This window comes from Dryobates pubescens, chromosome 6 (genome assembly GCF_014839835.1).
Source record: "Dryobates pubescens isolate bDryPub1 chromosome 6, bDryPub1.pri, whole genome shotgun sequence".
NCBI classification, from domain to species: Eukaryota; Metazoa; Chordata; class Aves; order Piciformes; family Picidae; genus Dryobates; species Dryobates pubescens.
In genome coordinates, this window is record NC_071617.1 from 31,674,191 (window position 1) to 31,689,431 (window position 15,241).

At 39.8% G+C, this 15,241-nt stretch overlaps 1 protein-coding gene across 1 annotated transcript in view; it reads right to left on the reverse strand.

Annotated features, from left to right (window-relative positions):
• PCNX2 (pecanex 2) overlaps positions 1-15,241 on the reverse strand; it is a 156,805-nt gene that overhangs the window by 29,284 nt on the left and 112,280 nt on the right. Inside the window, exons 24-25 of the mRNA XM_054162261.1 lie at positions 10,569-10,627; positions 9,659-9,874 (exon numbers count right to left, since the gene is read on the reverse strand). Of these exons, the coding sequence (XP_054018236.1) occupies positions 9,659-9,874; positions 10,569-10,627 (275 nt within the window). The remainder of the gene's footprint in view (positions 1-9,658; positions 9,875-10,568; positions 10,628-15,241) is intronic.

Sequence of the window (15,241 nt, forward strand, 5' to 3'; positions counted from 1 at the left end):
TCAAGGCCATGTCCTATGATATGAGTTGCAGATTATGTCTTGCATGGGCCTTCCACCAGTGGTTCAGCATCATCCCACAAGAGAGCTGGCTCAGTCACCTGCCAAACAGTCTCCATAGGATAGGAAGGTGCTAGATGCTGTGTTATAGTTCAAGTGCTATGAATGTCCTTTGCTAGGACCAACAGACCTGCTCTATTTTGTCACTATATGGAAGAACAATTTGGCTATCTTAATCATCTGAACGTAGAAGCAGGCAAAGATGGAGTCAGCTCCAATACACCACAGTTTGCCAACACTCTGAAAGAGAGCCTGGAGCAAGGCAGCATCTCAGAAGCCTGTGGAGCATCATGACAGTGGCTGTGCCCTTGACTGTCTAAGTCCAATCACAACTGTCCTGTCTGCTCAACAACCTGTGGACATCAGTTTGTACCAATGGAAGCAGTACCCAGAATATTCCTTTCCCCACCCTAAGCCTGTCAAAAACATACCAAAATATGCCACCTTGTAAAATGCATCCAGCAAGCAAAAGCACACAAGAAAAAAATAATAGAAAGCTCTGAAGGAAACAGGAGAAAAACATGATTGTAGCCCTAAGAGAAGCGGGGGGGATGGGTGGGTGGGATCAGGAATAGATCCAATAGATCCAATATTCTTTGTTCAGTTTTCTGTGAGAGAAAATTTACACTGTGTATCCGGTGTTGCTGACATATTGCTATGTATTCCTCCTTGGACTTCAGGGATTTGCAGTATGACAGATTACTAAACGCCTTCAAGTCACACCAAATATAAGTAACTTTCCTTTCAACACTGCCACAAAGTACAAAACATGACCTATCACGCTTACATTACCAGTAGGACTGGACATAAACTGGACTGCTTCCGCTTCATGTTTTACAGATTTCTGCAAGGCTTAACACTTAGTGCTCAACAGCAAAAAAGCAGCAACTGCTCTGGGGCACTGCATGCTTTTCAGAAGTCAAGTCAAAAGACATTGTACTCAAACTGAAGGAGGCAAAGGCATATTACCTTGTACATAGCTCAAAAAGAGTAAAATAACTACTCCATGCTTATGCTGTTACTACTCCTGCTATGTTTATTATTGAAAGTTTCAAGGTCTCTCAGTATTAAGCTGAATTTAAGAGAAGGTACATCTTCATCCAAGGTTCCAAATTCACTGTTGCCAAATGTTTATAAGTGATGAAAAATACAGAGATAGGGCCTCAAACACATCCCTGGGAACCTGTTCCAGTATTTTATCACTCTTTCTGTAAAGAACTTTTTCCTTATGCCCAACCTAAATTTACTCTGCTCCAGTTTGAAACCATTGCCCGTCACTACAAGCCTTTCTAAATGGTCCTTCCCTGGCCTTCCTGCAGGTCCCCTTCAAATACTGCAATGTGGTTACAAGGCTTCCCTAGAGCCTTCTCCAGGCTGAACAGCCCAAATTCGTTCAGCCTGTCTTCACAGAAGAGGTGCTCCAGCCCTCTGATCATCTTTGTGGCACTCCTGTGGACCTGCCAATTAAAGATGGCTTTGCTCAGTCTCTGTAACTCTATTCTTAAATAATTTCCTTTTCTTTTACTGTGGAAATATCACATTTAATTTCTATGGAATGCTGGCTGTTTCCACATGCTGTCTGTATTATCTCAGTAAATACCAGTTATTACTGCTGCAAAATTTGTAATTACTAGTTTTCTTAAGCCATAGATTTTGTGGAATAAGGGGCCTAAAGTGTCTGGAAAGGAAAATAATAGGTGAATTTAAGGGGCCTTCAATGTTTGAGAGAAGCTGTCATCACATGCATAACAAATAGAAGAAGCCAGAAAAATTATTTGCATTTTCATCTAATCCAACACATAAAAATGTCTCCAAGTCATCTTTGCTACGTAATTTTAATCAAGTAAAGTTACAATTATACTATAGTGCGTGCTAATCAACATTGAACTTGGGAAGTGAGAGACATTTAAACTGGATGTTATTACAGAAAGCTCTGGAAACCAACCAAAGGAGTTCACATGGTCATTTTGCAAATTCATTGTGAAGAATGACATCAGATCCGTGCTCTTCAACATCTGACAAACACGCACTTACTTAACAAAGACCGTTTGACAGAATTGACTACTACCACTCTGAGCATTTGGTGTCTTGACTGCTTGCAGAGCCTCCAGGGCATGCCTGTTAAGTTTGAAGGTGCAACATGAGCCACAGCCATTGCTCTGACAAAACACTAAATCCCTATTCCCCTCCTAGTGCTGCTGATCGGTATTTCCAAATGACACCCAGTAAAATGACTCAGGTCTGCAAAGACAAGATGCAGCCTTGACGCTCAAGTGCATGTTGATTGATTCCCAATTCTTGCTGTCAGTTCTGGAAAGTCTGCCAGTAATTTCATCTCTTCTTTAATTGAGCCTTACTTTAATCCACAATGCACTGGTTGGACACCAATGCAACAGATTTGCACATTACTGAGAAATTTCACTTCACCAGTGCCTACATCAATCCTCTTTGGTTCATTAATCTGTTCACCAACACCGATGAGACTTAGAGTGTGTGCTCAGCTTTATTCATTGAGCCAAAAGGGATATGTCACAGTAAATGGAGTTAAGCATTTGTGTACATCTTTTACAGAAGGGTGACCCTAAACTTGTGTATCTGCTGCAAGATGCAAATGATAACTTTTACATTGCTTCTCAAATACCAAGTTGAACCAAGTCTGAGAGAATTATTCATAAAATGAAAGCATGGAGCAGGGAGCAGAGCATGCACTTCAGTTCTGCAATATAATTAAGTGTAGTACCATTAAATATTAAAATATTGGAAAATGTTTTCACTGGTAATTAGTAATTTTAAAATCTCAGAGAAAACATTTATTTTACATTCCTTTCTGCAGTAGGAAGAAAATAAGCTCTTGCACTTCACTCAAGATTAGACACTCACTGTGACCCTTGCTAGCACAGATGAGCCTGATTCATTTGTAAGATACCTAAGACTGGATGGCTGCCAAAAATCCATCAATGCAAAAACATGTGCCAGCTGAACAAAGCAAGGTCAACCTGTGTGAGCTCAGGAGAAAACTAGGGTGAGAACTTGGAGCTCTTTCTATTTTCCTGACACATCAGGATTTGAGGACTGACTTGTGCTCTGCTAGAAAGGTCTGACCTAAATGGAAATGTGAAAATTGAAACTGAAGACTGTAATCTTGCTTCAAGACACATAAAATACATCTAAATGACCACCCAGCCATCTAGAATTTAAGGTTGAAATGAAAGTCTGCTTTTAAACTTAAGTTTGAAGATTTGGTGAGTAAGGGTCAGAAAGAAATCACCTAACACAAGCACATACTTCTACAAGAAGTTTTCATTTCCACAGAACACTTAGTAGCACACCCAGAATGGGGACTAATTTTTGTGACCGAAAGCAGCAATAGTTTGAGCACTAAGGATCGCTGATGTGTAATAAGGAACTAGAGTGGAAATCTACACCAAAAGGGCTCATAAGGCTCATGCACTAGCCCCAACCCACAGATGTGAAGATCATAAATCAGCCTCCTGCACTAAGCACCTTCGAACTTTAAACTCACCTAACAACCAGTTTCAGACTGGGGGATTTAACTAGGTGTCAAGTCTGAGAGATAGAGCTGGATATGGCAATGGGAGCCACAAAGATGGACTGAAACTCCAAAAAAAAAAATAAAAATCCTTTTGCAGGCCTTTTCATTGACAGCTCCACAAAAATGCCTGGTTGCTCACTATTTGTGTAGCAAAGTCATGGACACAAATATCTTACAAGCAGATACACTACACTGGAAATATCTGACTCTGCTCCATCAAGCTCTGCTGCAAATCTGAGTATTCCCAAATTCTGATGGATAAGGGTCAGGATAGCAGCTTAATAAGTAGCAAGTGATCACCCAAACAAAGCACAAAGAGCATAACTACAGCTACTGAAGCATCATCCTCTCCTGAAATGAGCATTTTATGTGGCTCCAAAAACACAGAAACCCAAATACTTCAGAAAGGAGTGAAATGAGCTCCCAGATACAACTCATAAACCCCAGAACTGGACACATCCTGGAAACCAATAATTGTTTTGTCTCTTTTCTGCTCTTTTCCTTGTGGAATTGGGGTTAAGAACAATAATTTACAGGCTTTGATTATCTCAGGTTGTTTCAAAGTAAAATCAGTATCAATTTCTCAAATATCAAAGCTATTAGTTATAAAACCGTGATTTGGTTTTCAGCTGCTTCAGGTGCTTGTACATCTGAAAAATAGTCTGGTTTTCAAAGCAGATATGTTGGGTCTAATAACAGGCATTCCCTCTCCTCAGAAACATTTCCTTTTCTTGGTCCACAGAGACACATTACAAAAACCCAGGTGGAAGAAAGCATTCTCTTAGGATGGAAGTTGTTAAATTTTCAGCTACCAAATACCACAAGAACTTCTCATTTCACCTCTCCTGGAACGCCACGCAAGACACACTATTTTGTTTCCAACAACGACAATTTCTCAATGAAAAGGCTGTAGCACACCCAGCAATATTTTCCTTCCAGTAGTCTTTTCCAATGCACCCATATATAAAATTGTGGAAGGGAGGAAATAGAAAAAAAAAAAAGTGGGGTGTGTGTGTTGTTTTTTTTCTTAGTCTGTGTTACAGAAACTATTCTAAGTTTATTTGAAATTCACAGATGGTTTCCACTGATGGAGCATTGTTGTACACTGAGAAAGACTTGTGTACCTCACAGATTGCCTGCATTCAACATAAATATCTATTCCCTGCTTCATGCCATTCTTCTCAATTAAATCACAAAAACTAAAGAAACACCAGTGGCATCCTTTGTGTTCATGCCTCTAATGTCTCTCAGCATTGTGTCTCTCATAGAATACATAGAATAAACCAGGTTGGAAGAGACCTTCAAGATCATCGCGTCCAACCCATCAACCAATCCAACACCACCTAAACAACTAACCCATGGCACCAAGCACCCCATCAAGCACACTCAGCCTGTGTTCTTTCCTACAAACAACATACTTTTGGGTTTTAACTTCTTCTCTGAAGAGCTCTGTAAGAATTGGCTCTTCTCTGAACTCACTGTAATTTAACAGTATCTTCAGATGGCGTGGTGCATAAGCTGAACATACTTGGAGGGTGATCTTGGGCATTCTTATTTCCCAACAGCAAGAAGTTATTTGTAAAAGCAAAAAAGTGGAAGTTGCAGCCACTGTTTAAACAGAGAACAGTTCTTGCTCGTGCTACAGGGCCTTCAGACACAACAATCAAACACCAACAGATATTCCTTACACTGGTAATGTAGTTGGCTACTGCAATATAACTATACAGTGTACACATACACTGAAGAAATTAGTAACTGTTCTTATTTCTTAGCTATAATTACTGTGCCTGAAGTGCATACCTTAAACTAGCTACATTCACAGACCATTTTGTGTTGGAAATAAGCTAGCTAACACAGAAAACCCCACAGGCAATCCCATCCTGCTGCCACAGCTGCCTTCTACTATGCACAATTACATCTGTGTCTGCTCTTCACTTCTTTCCTTGATTCATCTAATGAAGTTCCAAATGAAGCGTGAATATTGTATGTGCAACATGCATAACAAAAAAAAATCACAGAAGAAATTTAGAAGTTAATGACATGATTAAAGAATACCAGGCATGAGCTAGAAAACAGCTCCTCAGGATTTCAGCATCACCATCCATAAGTAGCTTCTGCACATGTAATGCCTAACTGGGTATTCTCCAAAAGATATTTTGGAGAGGCACAGACTAAACAGGAAAATATTTTAAGTCTTTCTTGTTCTACAGGGAACTTGTGGGAGCTAGGTATTTTGACATTCTTCCTGCGCCTTCCTTGATTGTGGGTTTTCCCCTGTCTCTTCCTTGCAAATTAAGTGATACATTATGTATTTCTTCTGGCAGGCTGCTTTTAGCATACCGCTGAGGTCTAAGACAGACAGCAGAGTCAAGTTACCAAAGGGCTTGATTTCTGCACACCAATGTGCAGCCACCTGGAGGTTTTCACCTAGCCTGAGCTCATTACTGCCCTCTCTTCGTTTCTGGTGAAGGATGACTTGGGTGGCTCCTCTCAACACCTGGAGGTATCGAGGCTCCCCTTTGCTTTAGACACAGGATAAATGACATGATGGAGATACATCTCCTCTCTATCCATAGAAAGGGAGAATAAAACACTCAGTCACTTGAGGCGCTTAATCTGAACAGGATGCATGAGAGAAATCTCAACTTTGCAGATTCTCTGTTTGCTCAGTCTGTATCTTATTACCCTGCCTGCAGAGGTTTGGTTGTGGGTTTGGTTTTATTTTTTGTTGGTTTTGTTTGTTTGGGGTTTGGGTTGTGGGTTTTTTGTTTGGTTTGGGTTTTTTTGGGTGTTTTTTTTTTTTCCATTTAAAAGCTGAGCCACATACTTCTATTACACACAAAGTTACAAAGGCATCTACATCAGTTACGTATAATGCCAACTCTCACTCAGGCTAGACCTCAAAATGGGGAGGTAGTACCTCCAGCCCTTGGTATACTCAAATTCAGAAGACTATGACCCCTTCTTCAGGTGTTACTGTAACAGTATTGCCAGCACAGCTTTTCAGCTGCCACAATGAGAAACACACACAGGAAAATCTAGAGCTGCACAATGCAAATATTGCTTTTGGTTTACTCATAAATAGAAAACAGTCACAGATGCAGAGAACACTGCTGTGATTCACTCGTTTCCAAAGCAAACACACACTTCCTCATCAAGGAACAGCAGCTCTTTTGGGCTCTCAATGAAGATTACTGGTTTGAAATTGAAGTTAAGCAGCTAAAGAACAGAATTTATAGATGTGATGTTCCTCCTCTAGCCCTTTTTTCCCCCCTTGTGAGAAACCATTCTGAACAATAAAAGGAATCAGGCTCTTAAGTGAATGTCCAGTTAAACCACAGCAGTGCAAAACAGTACATGACCAGGTAACTAAAAAGTAAGATGCTGAAAACAGAGGAAATCAGCCTAGTGCTTAAACTGCCTCTGGACTTTGTAAACCACCAGGTTCTAGCAGGGCAGTTGCATACACTCTTCTCACCTACACAGAAAAAAATCCTACTGTATTCAGCTATTTCCAAGATTTGAAATGGGGAAGAACATGCCTAGTCTGTGTGGAAGATGGATCTCGGTGCTGCTGGGGGAAGCCTGCTCTAGCTTCCTGCCCCTGCAGGCAGCAATCCTGCTCAAAGAAGGAGTAAAGAAAACCTCCAAGGAAGAGCTTCAGGTCAGTCTCAGCTTTCACAGTTTCCTCAGAACAGTCTTTGGCTAACCCTCCTACACAGCTTCTTCTTTCAGGTTAGCCCTTCTGGCTCCTTTCACTCAGTCTCCATGACCAAATATCTGGCATACTTGTGTAACCCCAATGGTACCACCAGAGCAGTCTAGGTCCCTGTTCACACAAGGATGAAACCTGTTACAAGAAAGGTCGTGGTACTGCACTATAGTTTAGCTAAAACACACCAGCACTCCGGGGTTACCTGAATCAACTGTCTGCCCACCACCTTGGCAAGCCTGCATCAGGCACACAGGAGATTATCTGCCCACAGCTGGGAGTCCATGAAGCTTCTTGGGCCCTCTGTTTGTCTGGGCTCCTTTGTAATTTATGTGGTTTCTCTGGCACCCATCCTCAGATTCACAGACTGCACTGGGTTGGAAGAAACCCTCAAATGTCATCTTGTCCAACTGCCCTGCAGTGAGCAGGGACACCTCCAACTAGATCAGGCTACCCAGAGCCACATCTGTCTCCAGAGATGGGGTCTCAACTACATCCCTGGGCAACCTGTTCCAGTATTTTGCCACTCTCATTATGAAGAATTTCTTTGTTATGTTCAACTTAAATCTGGCCTGCTCCAGTTTAAAACCTCAGCCCAGCCTTCCTGTAGGTCTGGTGGGGTTCAGCTCTCACATGGCATGTCAAATGCTATAGCTGTTCTTTCCTCAGGTATGTTCCCTTATTCAATCCACCATGGACTGTAGTTGCAGGCCAAACAACCCAGTAACAGTGTCCACACAGTGATGGTTTCACTCCTCATAACATCTCATCTACCTGGAAATAATATTCCAAAAACTGGAGAAATCCTCCTTACGTACCACGTCTGTGAGGACAAACTAACTACACATTTTCTCTTATTCTTGGAGCAGCAGTATCAAATGGGTTTGGAAAAGAGAACAGAGGGGAGTCCATTTACATCCTTTTTCTCTCTTTCTATACTGGAATGTCTTCCCCAATGACAGTCTCAAGGTGAGGAGGAACAACACATTAGACTTGTACCAAGGATGGTATTACCTAGGTGAAATTCCCATTCCCACATTCACACTCCTCCAGTAACTTGCCTGTGCTTTCCCTGTTCACATTTTGATGCTGCTCTCTTGGTCCAGGTCTTTTGAACACTCAGGTAAGAGTGCTACTTTGCAGGCTGCCAACCTCCTCCTGAGGAGCATGAGAGAGACTGGGAAAAGGGTATTCTGAAAACAGCTCAGCGAGCTCTAAATGAGAACTCATGGAACACATGACAGGCTGTAGGGCTCAGCCCCAGCTGAATTTAAAGACCCATTGAGGGTCTTTAAGCAACTGTCAAATCTATTCACAAAGTGAACCACCTACATTACTAACATTGAACAGTGTTAGAACAACATCCAAAAAAAGATTATTTTTCAGGCCTACTTAGTTACTTAAACATTGATTTTAGAGAACACAGAGATGCACTGACATGCTGCAATCTTTGAGCTTTGCTTTCAGATCCAAATGCAAAATGGCCTTCACCTGGTAACGAACCAACCTAGCTCAAAGTCATCCCAAACCACTTCGCAACAAAACTATCCACTTGTTCACTATCCACATTCCAGTTCATTAAGTTCTGGTTTGCCACTGTTTTTTTAATTCAGGTAAGAAGATCCTCAAACCCCATATTCTCATCTGTTCCAAGATTTACTTTTCGTGAACTGGGGATGATGATGATGATGCAGTGGGACCCAGCAGTAGGTGGCAACTGCATAAAGGAAAAAACAAAACACTCACAACCCCCATGTTATTTAAGTATGAAAGTGAAATGTCTTCTGTTGGTTTCAAATCTTACAGTGAACTCCCTTAAAACAAAGGGATGGTCAGCCAATATAGTTTTCTATAAGCAGAAGGCAAGTTAATAGAAATGTACTTGCTTCACTTCTGTTCTACTGTGATGAAGACCATCTCAGCACTAGCATCTTGCACAATCTGACACAGAATATTTTCTGTGGGAGAAGTCTTAAAATACTTTGGGGTTTTTCAAAGACAAGTTTTAAGGAGGTTGAACAATGTCAACGACTTCATTTTTTTTTATGGTTATGGAGGGAATAAAATTGGAAAATGTAACTAAGTATAACCTAAAAGATCTGTAAACCAAGCAAATAACTCAACATGCTCTTCTTCTGGAAATCTTATGATACTGCAGGACATAATTCCCAATTTCTTAACATCTATGCTTCACCATTCAAATAATGATACAAAGAATTACAGAGCTTTTAGACAGACGGACAAACATCTGTAAAAAGGCAGAAAGCAGGATCCTTACTGCACAGTTATGATAGGCAAGGTTTGTTGCTGATTTTATTGTTATCAGGGATCCTTACCTCGAAATTCCAGCCCTCTGAGCTGAAAGGTGACCAGGCCATTTCCAATTTCAATTAAGTGCACAAAGGCATTTAAATAATCCGATGCCAGAATAAAACAGTCCCCTGTGCTGTAGTTTCCCCAGCGGCCCAGAATCAAGTCACCACAAAGAGATTCCTGTAGAGATCTTGTCAGATGCTCATAGAAAATGGAGTTGAGGTTATTGTCATCATTTCCTACAACCAGAGTAGCACACATGTCTAAAGAATACAGTTTACAATACAACAAGCCATTCTGCATAAAATTTCACGGTCTTTTTTCATTCCTGAATAAAGCTTCTTCCTCTAACAGGATGCTGTCTTCATGATACTTTATACAAGCTGCATCTCCTAGGTGGTTTTTAACCCCTCAGAGAATCAGGCCTGAAATTTTTGTTTACTATGAATATAAACAGAACATCAGATTAGTGATAACATGTATTTCAGACTGAATTAAATCACCTCCAAGTTTTACAACAGCAAGAGGTTTCTGGCTCTACTGTAAGTCTCTGCAATGCTGAGTTAAGGGTTACATATTGATTTTTATTTTAAGAAACCAAATAGCATGATTATTTCAATAGACAAACTTAAATTTGAATATTATGATTGAGATTTTTTTAAAGAGAATTTAGTAGCACACCTTCCAATAATTTTATTGGGACTTTTTTCTTTTAGTTCTCCAGGAATTTTTAAGAGCTTTGCCTATGAAGTATCTGTTGGAACTTAGGATGAGGATACAGTATTTTAAAAGAGTTCATTTGGTATGCTGAGAAAGAATGCTATTAGGCTCATTGTTTAAACCCATCTTTTCAGCTTCTCAGGCAAAGCCTTGATGGTATAAACACATCACATTTTGTATATCAAGCAAAACACAAAAGCTCCCAGGCCATACCTGAATCCTTTTCAATCTGAATTGCCAGTCTGGTGTTGGAATGGTCCGATCTTTTGGTGCTGGAAAGAAAGACACATTGTACAAACTTTTTTTTTTAAAATAAGATCCTCCCCAAAGCACATTTTAATTTTCTTTTTTAATGTATCTTCTTATTCTGTGTTTATATCATGTAGCAGTTCATGTTCTAATCTGTTCGTCAATTTATTCTAAGTAAGCATATGCAGTTATTTCAATTCAATATTTCTACTGCTGCTGTAGCTCAATGGCACACAAAAGAGTCTGTGTCCTTTCCTCCTTTTCCTCAAACTCCTTTTTCCCCATTTGTCTTCTTGTAGGGCAGAGTCCATTAAGCATTTGGCATCTGTGACAATACACAACACTGTATGCTAAAGTAATTGAACTGGCCCCAGAAATACACAAGCCAGGTGTCCCCAGAACAGTGAATAGAAAGAAAACTAAATCAGTCTTTCTTCCCTTTTAAGCCTTAAGCAAAATTGCTGGACATACGAAGTTGTCTTTGTGCAAAAATATTTCTGAGGATGTGAAACATCTATGGGGAAAAAGGGCAAAAAAAATCATTGTATTTGGTTTCATATTTAGCTAGGCAGCAACGCAAGAGTCCCTGGCCATTCTTATTGCTTGAAAAAAGGGTAAATGACAGGGACTTAGTCCATACAGACTGGAAACCTGTCTACCTGTCTACACATTCCTCATCTAGTATTTTCATTGCAGGAATAGAACATAAATGGCACAGGAAAAAGAGTGACAGAAGAGAACGCGGGTAAACAGTAGACTGAACTGTAACAAAAGATACTAACAAAGTCTGAAATAAGGAATGAGTAAATCACTGTGGGCAAGGAAGGGAGTGGTTGTTGTCATGTCTAGGGATATCCAATACCAGAAGTCCAGAGCATCTCCCAAGCATCCATCTTCCAAGTGGGTACAAATGAAAGTCTGGCTAACAGAAATGCTATAGTGAATGTAAATTTTCCTGAAATACTGCTCTGGCAGTGATACTTTAAGATTTCAGACACTTCATTAAGAATGTTGCCCTAAGAGTTGTATCCTCAATCATCAAGGTCTGCCAGTCAGGTATATAAATATTATTATTCCTTGGAAATTGGGGTTAAAGCAGAAAATTGGTAAAGACAAGTTGAAATGCCCCAAACACAAGGCACCATAAAGCTACGTGTGACAGTGGTGACAGTCTCATCTGTTCAACAGTCTGCAAACACAAGAGTGAAGTGCCAAGGCGCCACCTCTCCCAGCACAGGAACTGAGGGAGTCATCCAGGCATAGTCCTCATTATGTCCTTTGTTGAACTGTGATGAGATTGGCACGGCCAGGTAGAACTGGCTAGTGTCTGGCTCATCAGGGTAGGGAACAAAACACACAGTGAAGATTTTAAACAACTGACAGTTGGCCACTCAGTTTACAAGCTGGAATTCAGCTACTCACTATGAGAACTTACAACCTGCCCCAAGGAGGACCGCGCCAAAGAGGGTGTAAGTCATATAGAAGGCTTTTGAACAGCTTAAATAACACTGAAAATGGATGGAGTAAACACTGGGTAATGTCTTTGAAACATAGCAAAGTCTCTCTGACAGTTTGTGTATCCTTACTGCAGCACTGGCTCCTAGAATTTCCTGTGAAAATATAAGAATTATGGAAAAAGGTTGGAAGTTTCAGCACTGAAGCTATAAGGTCTTCTTGAATTTATCTATGAGAAGGATGCCACTAATGACCCTAAGGTTAGAAAGGATTTTATCCAGCCTCCCTCAGAAAGCTATGGAAAACTGATCAATAGAAAAAATTGCATACAGGAACAGAATTGCTTTACTTCTGCTACCTCCGAGCAACTCATTTGTGCTAATAATACAGCTGGAGAGAATATGAGTCTTAACTAAAATTAATTGTAACTAATATCAGCACATTACAGATATAATATATAACATGTAAATAATACATATTTTATATGTACTATGTATTTGTAATATATATCAGCATTTTATTTGAGGTATTATTTATCTTCCTGTCTCTGGTTGGCTTAGCTTATTGTAACCCAAATTTTCATTTCCCATGCAACAGAAAATGGCAACAGGGACAGACTTCTAAACAGTTCAGATATAAAGAATGATTTTATTTCAAAAAGGTTGTCAGAATTCTTCTACCCTGATATATATCTTCCCACACCTGCAACATATGCAAGAGTAAGCAAAAAGATTAGGTTACGGAAATCAATCAGGTCTCTATTCTCAGCAGAGAAACGCTGCTGATTTCTAAATGCATGTTTTAAGATTATGATACTCCTTATTAACTTCCAGTTCCCCTGAAAAATCAGTGTGGCAGGATGAAGTACAAGTCAATGCTATTCTTTACTCCAATTTTTTACCAACCTAGAAAGCATTTCTGTTCTTTTTTTGCATACTGAGACCCATACAAATCAAGGAAGACTTCAGAAAATTGTAATCTATACTAAGTTGGACTCCTTCTGCTCAGCACGCAGCTCTGCTTCCATTTCTTTCCTTTTTTTTTCTTCTTAATTTGAGAGAAAGATGCATGAAACAATCAGAGAAAATTACAAGTGCTTCAGAACACAGAAACAGGAGAGAGAATGCAGCCTGACTGGGAAGAAGGGAAGGAAACACAACAGTTGTCACAAATGACGCCAAGCCACGCTCCCTTGTGGCTTTAGCCTTCATTCCAAGCAAAGTAATGATTGTGTAAGCAGATAAAAGATGGGCCTCAGCACATGAAACAGGAAAGGATTTACCTTTTCAGAGACTGCCAGACAAGCTCAAATCTTTACACAGATATTTTGAAGCATAATTTTAATGTTTTCCTAAGATGAAGGGTAAGTTAGTAAAGCAAGCTTCAGTCCTGAAATTGAGTTTAGCTGAATAAATTTAATCAGGTAACCCATTCTGGACTTGAAAAATATTCCACAATTATTAACAAACAAAGCTATGTTTGTACCTTCTTGAAGGCAAATGGAAGTTTGTATAGCATTGAACTATAATATACTGCACCTAATAATCACACCAGTGACACCTTTACTCCTGGGCTCTTCACTGTCAGTTAGAACCTCTCAAAGTGAACTTTTGGGACTAGTGGGTGATTTGGGCTTGCCTCCAATGGCCACTTACTTTAAATTTCACTCACTTAAGGTAATAATTAGCTCAGTAATTGGATTTCTTCTTTAACTGCATTATTCTAAGCAAACTAAGTGCAGGTCCTTAGGCACATGCCCTAGAGAGCAAGAATTTGTGTTTTAGTATTTTCAGAATTCTAACACCAACAATATTCCTGAAACATCTATGGCATGCTCTTTCAATCCAGCACTTACATGGGCACTGAAATGAACCACTGGTTTGCATAGCACTGTTCATGCCACTCTAACTATTGCTCCCCTTTGCAAAGGATGAAATAATTTCCCGTACTTCCCTCATCCGAAAACACTGCCTTGGTTTTCAGCCTGGAAGTGGTTTCTTCTCCCAGTCTCCTTAGAAAGGTAGAAAAAACCATTGAGGTGGAGTCAGGCAGCCTGGGGAGCATACAGTGGATAGTGAGAACAGGGTGAATTAAGGAGAAAAAAAAAATAACTGCTGTGATTAACTCCAGAAGATAAAAATAAAATTGCAGCTGTTGCATCTGCCTTACTCTTGCTGGGTTTTGCTCCAAAAGACAAATTCAAGATTTCCAGGAATCTTGCTGTGAAGAGAGGATCTCTACTTTGAAAGACAACACAACAAAGAAAAGCAGTTCCCCTGGGGAATGCAATAGATGCCTTTCTAGGGTAGATCCAAAGAGGGTGGTTTTTTGTCTGCATCCAATGAATTTTAATCTGTATTTCCATGACATCCAACAGGCAAATCTAACAGAAAGAAACTTTACTATGCTGCAGTCTCACAATAACTCCTGAGAGTCTGGGAAAAAAGAAAAAAGAAGTATTTTCAGTATTTCTGTGTGAATGTTTTACGCTGCTGGCACTGTAAATGGAAAGCTTAGCATTAAAAACACAGTAGTAGTAGCAGGCTACGGCAGGAGGGAGAATGATGGTAGAATAAGCAGGCATCCATGAATATTTGAAGGACACCAGAAGCAAAACCAGTGGTACTAATTTGAAGTATGAGGATGCCCAAGTAATGTTAAATCAATTTCGTCTCAAACACAGAATGATTTCAGCACCATTATAACAGCAACGGCTGACAACCCCTTTGTGTGTATGCATGACCAGGTTTTCTGGGAAGCTGCATGGTTTTACTCATATTAATAAAGATCTCTTAAAAATGAAAGCAATTTATCCTTCATCACTTGCTCTGATTTTTATTTTTTATGCTTTCTTTCTCCCCTTATTCCCTGACAACTTCAGTGTTTCATCTAACAATAATAAAAAATGGCTTTGACTGCATGGTATGAAACTGGGGGAGGGCCAAGGACTAAAAAGTTCCTGTTGTTAAAGACAGTGCTGTGGAAGGACCCTTTTAAAACACAGGAAGATCTTATTATCAGAAATGTTTTCTGTTCTTAGGTTTTCTGTATTAAAAGAATTATTTTATAAGTAATTTCAAGAGTTTCTTGAGTTTGACTTTTGGGTATTTTGTGTGTTTTTAGTGGGGTATTTTGTTGTTATTTTTTAAAAGTAGCTGTAAAAATCAGAACTGCAGTCATTT